The sequence below is a fragment of the Mustela lutreola genome, chromosome 1 (genome assembly GCF_030435805.1).
Source record: "Mustela lutreola isolate mMusLut2 chromosome 1, mMusLut2.pri, whole genome shotgun sequence".
NCBI classification, from domain to species: domain Eukaryota; kingdom Metazoa; phylum Chordata; class Mammalia; order Carnivora; family Mustelidae; genus Mustela; species Mustela lutreola.
Genome location: NC_081290.1, coordinates 278,553,634 through 278,561,399, shown reverse-complemented (window position 1 = coordinate 278,561,399; position 7,766 = coordinate 278,553,634). Strand labels below are relative to the sequence as shown.

Sequence of the window (7,766 nt, the reverse complement as noted above, 5' to 3'; positions counted from 1 at the left end):
CAGGGCTCAATCACAGAACCCTGGGATTCTAACCTGAGCAGAAGGTAGATGCTTAACCAACTGAGCCAACCAGGTGCCCCACATGCAGTTTACTAATAAATGATGAGGCCACTCCTTGTGTAGTTTGAAAGTATGAACCTCCGGGACGTAAAGGTATTGTTCTTGTGTGGAATCAAGTCAGCTGTCAGTCCATTTGGCATATTATCTGTGTCAAATTAACCTTTCTTTACCCAAAGGCAGTATGAATTTTGTTAGATTTCATTCCTGTGCATGTTACTAGGGGTTAAGGTTTCTGAAAGGACAAATCTGGACAGAACCTCAGCAGAACCATCTCTTCTTTTGGAACCTCTTCAAGGCATCTTTGATTTCCTTGTTCCTCAGACTGTAAATCAAGGGATTCAACATCGGAATGGCCACAGTGTAGAATACTGATGCAAATCTGTCAAAAGTGGAGGAACCGCCAGAGCTGGAACTCAAATAGACATAGACAGTTGAAGTATAGAAGAGGGAAACTGCTGTCAGATGAGAAGCACAAGTGTTGAACGCTTTGGACCTGCCTTTAGCTGAAGTGATCTTCATGATGGACATAACAATATAGCCATAGGATATCATGATAATGAGGGCATTTATTATCCCAAAGAACATTGTTAATATAGCAATCAACAGTTGCACAAAGAAAGTATCAGTGCAGGACAGGATTATCAGTTGGGGCATGTCACAGAAGAAGTGCTTGATGACATTAGGCCCACAAAAGTGGAGCTGAAACATGGCATACAACTGAGATGTAGAAGCAGATAGTCCAGCCAAATAGGATCCCAGCACCATCCAAATACAGAGGGTGGGTGACATGATGGATGAATAGAGAAGTGGATTGCAAATGGCACTATATCGGTCATAAGCCATGGCTGTCATGAGACAAGACTCACTCAGTCCCATGGTTGAAAAGACAAAGTACTGAACAGCACAACCCACAAAGGTGATGGTCTGCTGCTCTTGGAAAAAGTTGGAGAGCATCTTGGGAGCTATAGAGGTCACATAGCAGATATCTATGAAGGACAGATTACTGAGGAAGAAGTACATGGGTGTGTGGAGGTGAGAGTCCATCCTTATTAAGATGATGAGGCACAGGTTCCAAGTCAGAGTCAAAATGTAGATCAGCAGGAATACAACAAAGAGCACTGTTAGGATTCTGGGAAAATCAGAGAATCCCAAAAGGATGAAATAGGTGATCTGTGTAATATTTCCTCTCCCAATCATTGGCTTTCTGCTTCTAAAATCAGGAAAGAGAGAAGAGAATGCGCAGATGACTCAGGTGAGATGACAGTATTACATTTCCCATATGTGCTGTTTTTTCCCTCCATAGAGTGCTGGAAAGCACCAATGTCTCACTGTCCTGATAAAAAGACCCAGCTCTTCATCTCAAATTATTAAGAAGAGTGATTTTAAAAATGCTTCAAAAAATGATGTATTATATGTTACCTAATAGAACTGAAAATTTTTTTAAGTGCTTCAGGTTCTCAATTTTTTCATAAATTCTCATGAAAATTAAAGAGATAAGTGGCAGGGGGTATGGGAGGTTGGTGGAACCAGGTGGTGCATATTATAGAGGGCACAGATTGCATGGAGCACTGGGTGTGGTGCAAAAATAATGAATACTATTATGCTGAAAATAAATAAAAAATAAATTTAAAAAAGAGATATATTTGAATTTGAGAACTAAAATATATAAAGTGATTATTACAGAGATCATTCATTAAAAGTTTTTTAAAACGTCTGATAATTCATTATATTACCACTGCTTTACAAGACCATAAGTAGAATCGCTCTAGATTAAAACTGAGATAGCCCTCAGGCCCACATGGCCATCTAGATAATGTTTTGAGATTCCCTATTTTATCCCTAAGAAAGTTATTTATCCTCTTTGTAATAATTTCATAAACTTTTATATGAATGCAGTTAATGTATCATCTTTTAACTGACCTGGAAAACTACAACATAACTTATGACTCATAATATTTTCTTGAGGCACAGTATATGTGCCAAATAAAGTTATGGAACTAGTCTTCTAGGGAAACCTTCGTACTACATATACCAAAAGGAAGGCAGTACAGCTCACTATTGACCCTAACATTTTTTCAATTTTAGGGTACTTTACTACTTAAGAAAAAACATGGTACTTTGCTTAAAGATTCAGACTTTGGAGTTTTGTCTGATACCCTCTCACTTTATGAGCTTCTCTCAGTAGCTTAAAAACACTAATATTGATTTACTCAAAGTGAAGTGATAAAATTAAGAACGCCTGGACTATGAAATTACTAGGACAGTTACAAGAAAATTCATGGAGATGCTCAGCACACAATCCTGTACACAGTAATTGTTCAATAGGTGTTGGCTATTATTATGGATTGGTTACAGATAACCATGAATGACAGCTGTAGCCAAGGTTAGGAATGTCAACAGTGTTACAGTTGTATGGGTTAATTTAATGGATTTTCTGAGGCATCACTGACCTTGCAGACAGTGAGTAATCATTACCTCTAGGCAGATGTGGATTCAGACCTCATGTAGAAGCAAATCAAACCACCCAGGGCCATGAAGACACAAAGCACATAAACAATTTTCTATTTAGTTTTCTTGAGTTTGAGTACAGTTGATTAACTGACAACCTGCATCAGACTATGATGGACACTGATGCAGAGGAAAAGTAAACAATTTTAATTACCATGTATTACACAGCTATATGTCATATGTTTTATTGATACAGTCATCATGTTAGAGCTCATTAACAGATTCACAGTAGGTTGCAACAATGGCCTATACTCCATAACCGCCTGTCTTTCCTTCAGAAGAAAGAGTGCATCAATGAGAACAGCTAAGAAATTTTTGAGAAAATATTAATAATTAAAAAGACATGAACTTTCAAATATTAAAAAGCATTGTGAACACTGATCACTTAACTATTCCTATGAAAATAGATATGTGCCTGGTTGGCTTAGTGGGTTAAGCCTCTGCCTTCGGCTCGGGTCATGATCTCAGTGTCCTGGGATCAAGTCCCACATTGAGCTCTCTGCTCAGTGAGTAGCCTGCTTCCCTCTCTGTCTCTGCCTGCCTCTCTGCCTATTTGTGATCTCTCTCCCCTGTCTGTCAAATAAATAAGTAAAATATTTTAAAAAAGGAACAAGAAAATAGACATGTGTCAAAAGACCTTATAGACATTTTAGGAAAATTTAAATATCAGTTAAGCATTTAAATATGATAAAATTTGTATTTCAAAGTGATAGAAAAGGATAAATTTTGATATGCATTTATATAATTTTGGTATGTGGAAAAATGTCTGAAATATAACACCAGAACAGAAAGTATAAGAGTAAAATATGACAATTTAAAATTTGGTTAGGTGAGAAAAACCCACTTAAGTTAAATACTTTTGAAATACAATTCACAAGGGAAAAATAGTCACAATGCATTTAAAAAGACAATATAGTAATGCCTTTAATATAAAAGATATAAATCAGGGGATGGGGCACTCATATTTACTACTGATGAGGGTACAGAATGATTATACCTTCCTGAAGGAATTTTTTTTTTTTTTTTTTTGCTTTTTAAAATATCTCTGTCTCTTAGAATTTCTCTGCCTCTTTCTCTTTCTCTCTCACACACACAGATTCAATACAGGAAATAAATAAAACTGCCTGAAGTAATGAAAGGTATGATTCTGGTTTCCTTCTTTAAACCTCTCCATGTTTGATCGTTTTCAAGAACCCCTATATTGACAGGAACAAAAGCTGTTAAGATAGATATAAATCCTTAAAAGTAAGCACAGAGTGAGAGAGAAAGGGAGAGGGGAAATAAAGGGAAGAGAGAATCACACAGAAAACAGACTTTCAGAATTTCCAGGCTTTTACCTACTGGCTGTGTCACCCTTAGCAAGTAATTTATCCCCTGTGCCTCAGTTGCCTCATCTATAAACAGTGCTAAGAGTACTTACCTTTGTACCTTTTGGAGAATAGTGTGGAGATTCCTTGAGAAATTAAAAATAGAACTTCCCTATGACCCTGCAATAGAACTCCTGGGTATTTACCCCAAAGATACAGATGTAGTGAAAAGAAGGGCCATTTGTACCCCAATGTTTATAGCAGCAATGACCATGGTTGCCAAACTGTGGGAAGAACCAAGATGCCCTTCAATGGACCAAAGGATAAGGAAAAATGTGGTCCATATACACTATGGAGTATTATGCCTCCATCAGAAAGGCCGAATACCCAACTTTTGTATCCACATGGATGGGACTGGAAGAGATTATGCTGAGTGAAGTAAGTCAAGCAGAGAGAGTCAATTATCATATGGTTTCACTTATTTGTGGAGCATAACAAATAGCATGGAGGACAAGGGGAGTTAGAGAGGAGAAGGGAGTTGGACAAATTGGAAGGGGAGGTGAACCAGGAGAGACTATGGATTCTGAAAAACAATCTGAGGGGTTTGAAGTGGCGGGGGAGGGTAGGAGGTTGGGGTACCAGGTGGTGGGTATTAGAGAGGGCACGGATTGCATGGAGCACTGGATGTGGTGCAAAAATAATGAATACTGTTATGCTGAAAAAAAAAAAAGACTACTTACCACCTCAGAGGGTTGCTGCAAAGACTGATTGACAAAGTGCTTAAAACAGTAAGGGCTCAATAAATGTTGGCGACTATCATCCCCATTATCATTCCTCTCTGTGAAGGAAAAATACAGCAAAGTAATACTGAAATATCAAAAAGCTCTTCACATAAATTATTTTCTAAATTAGATGGTCTCTAAGCTGAGACTCAAGAATATTGTTAGTTAATGACAGTATTTATTTCTGTCTGGTGTTACTCCGATATCTCCCAGTCAGCTGGAGTGTAAACTGCTGATGCCGCTTTTCATGGACCACCACCACCAGGCACTCTGAGCTGATGATGAAGCTCCATACAGTGCATGGTCTAGTGGACATGTTTCACTTGTCCTTGTATATGAGTATTTGTGTTAGTGAACAAATACATGGTGAACAAATGGTTCTTTCACCCACTTTTGGAAGCAAAACTAAAATTATCTTATTTCATTTAAACTATGCTTTTATGAACTTGGAAATCTTTCTTTTGACTCCTAAAGTGTGGCCAATATAACTTCTCCACAATTTTATCCAAGGTGAGTTAGAGTCAATGAAAATATTCTGAAAACATAAACTCTCATGCACAACATCCCCCAATACACCAACATAATCAATCAATTTGATGAAAAGAAATCAGGCTTCTGATCAATCACTTGCAGTAGAATTCTTCACTTTCTTATCACATTCTGGTGACAGAGGCAGCCAGAGATAAAGGTATTTCATGTGACTCCTCATTCCCCAAAAGATAAGGAATTGTGGATTGTTCTACTATTTCAAGACAATATGTATCTTTTTTCCCATTTTATTTTATTTCTTTTCAATGTTCCAAAATTCATTGTTTATGCACCACACCCAGTGCTCCATGCAATACATGCCCTCCATAATACCCACCACCAGGCTCACCCATACTCCCACCCCCTCCTCTCCCAAACCCTAAGTTTGTTTCTTACAGTCCACAGTCTTTCATGGTTTGTGTCACCGCCCAATTTACCCCATCTCACTTCTCTCCACCTCCCAATGTCCTCCATGTTATCCCTTATGTTCCACAAAGGATATGAAGCCATATAATACTTGACCCTCTCTGCTTGACTTATTTCACTTAGCATAATCTCTTCTAGTCCCATCCATGTTGATACGAAAGTTGGGTATTCATCCCTTCTGATGGAGGCATAATACTCCATAGTGTATATGGACTACATCTTCCTTATCCATTCTTCCATTGGGCATCTTAGTTCTTTCCACAGTTTGGCAACTGTGGCTATTGCTGCTATGAACATTGGGGTACAGATGGCCCCTCTTCTTACCACATCTGTATCTTTGGGGTAAATACCCAGTAGTGCAATGGCAGGGTCATAGGGAAGCTCTATTTTTAATTTCTTAAGGTTTCTCCTCACTGCTTTCCAAAGTGACTGCACCAACTTGCATTCCCACCCTTTCTCCACATTCCCTCCAACACTTGTTGTTTACTGTCTTGTTAATTCTGGCCATTCTTACTGGTGTAAAGTGGTATCTCAATGTGGTTTTGATTTGGATCTCCCTGATTGCTAATGATGATGAACATTTTTTCATGTGCCTATTAGATATTTGTATGTCTTCTTTGGAGAAGTGTCTGTTTATATCTTCTGCTCATTTTTTGCAGATGACATACTTTATTTGGAAAATCCAAAAGACTCCACCCCCAAACTATTAGAAAATGGCAATTCAGTAATGTAGCAGGATACAAAAATCAATATATAGAAATCAGTGGCTTTCTTATACACTAACAATGAAAATATAGAAAGGGAAATTAAAGAAACTATTCAATTTACTATAGCACCAAGAACCATAAGATACCTGGGAATAAACCTAACAAAAGAGGTAAATGATCTGTACTTGAGGAACTACAGAACACTCGTGAAAGAAAATGAAGAAGAGACAAAAAGAAGGATGACCATTCATGCTCATGTGTCAGAAGAATAAACATTGTTAAAATATCTATACTGCCTAGAGCAATCTATACTTTCAATGCCATTCTGATCAAAGTTCCACCAGCATTTTTCAAAGAGCTGGAAAGAACAATCCTAAAATTTGTATAGAACCAGAAGAGACCCCAAATTGTTAGGGAAATGTTGAAAAAGATAAACAAAACTGAGGCATCGCGTTGCCAGATTTCAAGCTTTACTACAAAGCTGTATCACCAAGACAGCGTTGTACTGGCACAACAACAGACACATAGACCAGTGGAACAGAGTAGAGAGCCCAGATATGGACCCTCAACTCTATGGACAAATAATCTTTGACAAAGCAGGAAAAAGTATACAGTGTAAAAAAGACAGTTTTCAATAAATGGTCGTTGGAAATATGGACAGCTATATGTAGAAAAATGAAACTTGACCATTCTCTTACACCATATACAAAGACAAACTTGAAATGGATAAAAGACCTCAATGTGAGGCAGGAATCTATCAAAACCCTAGAGGATAGCACGTATTGCATGGAGCACTGGGTGTGGTACATAAACAATGAATTCTGGAACACTGAAAAGAAATTTTAAAAATAAATTAATTTTTTTAAAAAAAGGAAAAAAAATCCTGGAGGAGAACATAGGCAGTAGCCTCTTTGATATCAGCTACAACAACTTCTTTCAAGATATGTCTCCAAAGGCAAAGGAAGCAAAAGCAAAAGTGAACTTTTGGGACTTCATCAAGATCAAAAGATTCTCCACAGCAAAGGAAACAGTTAATAAAGCAAAGAGGGAACCCACAGAATGGGAGAAGATGTTTGCAAATGACACTACAAACAAAGGACTGATATCCAGGATCTATAAAGAATTTCTCAAACTCAATACACACAAGACAAAACATATCTTGTTAAGCTATAGGAAAGGGGGAAAAGTTCACCTTTCAGTTAAATTTTTGCATGTGTCCACCATTTCCCAAGACAAGTTAAAGAAACGGAGACTGGCTTATTATTATTATTATTATTATTATTATTATTTCCAATATTAATTGGAGATTTTACTGTGTACATTTAGCTAAACAAATCCTTTCCAATTCTGACTACTGAGGATGTAGCCAGTTCGCAAGGTTGTGCAGAGTACAAAATCAGGTAAGGAAAGCCAAGATGTTGCAATGAATTAGAACAATATAAGTAACA

At 37.5% G+C, this 7,766-nt stretch overlaps 1 protein-coding gene across 1 annotated transcript; it reads right to left on the bottom strand.

Annotated features, from left to right (window-relative positions):
• Nucleotides 1–318: 318 nt before the first annotated feature.
• On the bottom strand, nt 319–1,257 carry LOC131822702 (olfactory receptor 5AN1). Its single transcript, XM_059158989.1, has one exon. It carries the CDS (start codon nt 1,255–1,257, stop codon nt 319–321), a length of 939 nt encoding a protein of 312 aa, XP_059014972.1.
• Between the last annotated feature and the right edge of the window lie 6,509 nt (nt 1,258–7,766).

What these genes read in the sequence shown, in the direction of transcription:
- LOC131822702 (XM_059158989.1), bottom strand. Translation starts at nt 1,257, where the DNA reads ATGATTGGGAGAGGAAATATTACACAGATCACCTATTTCATCCTTTTG.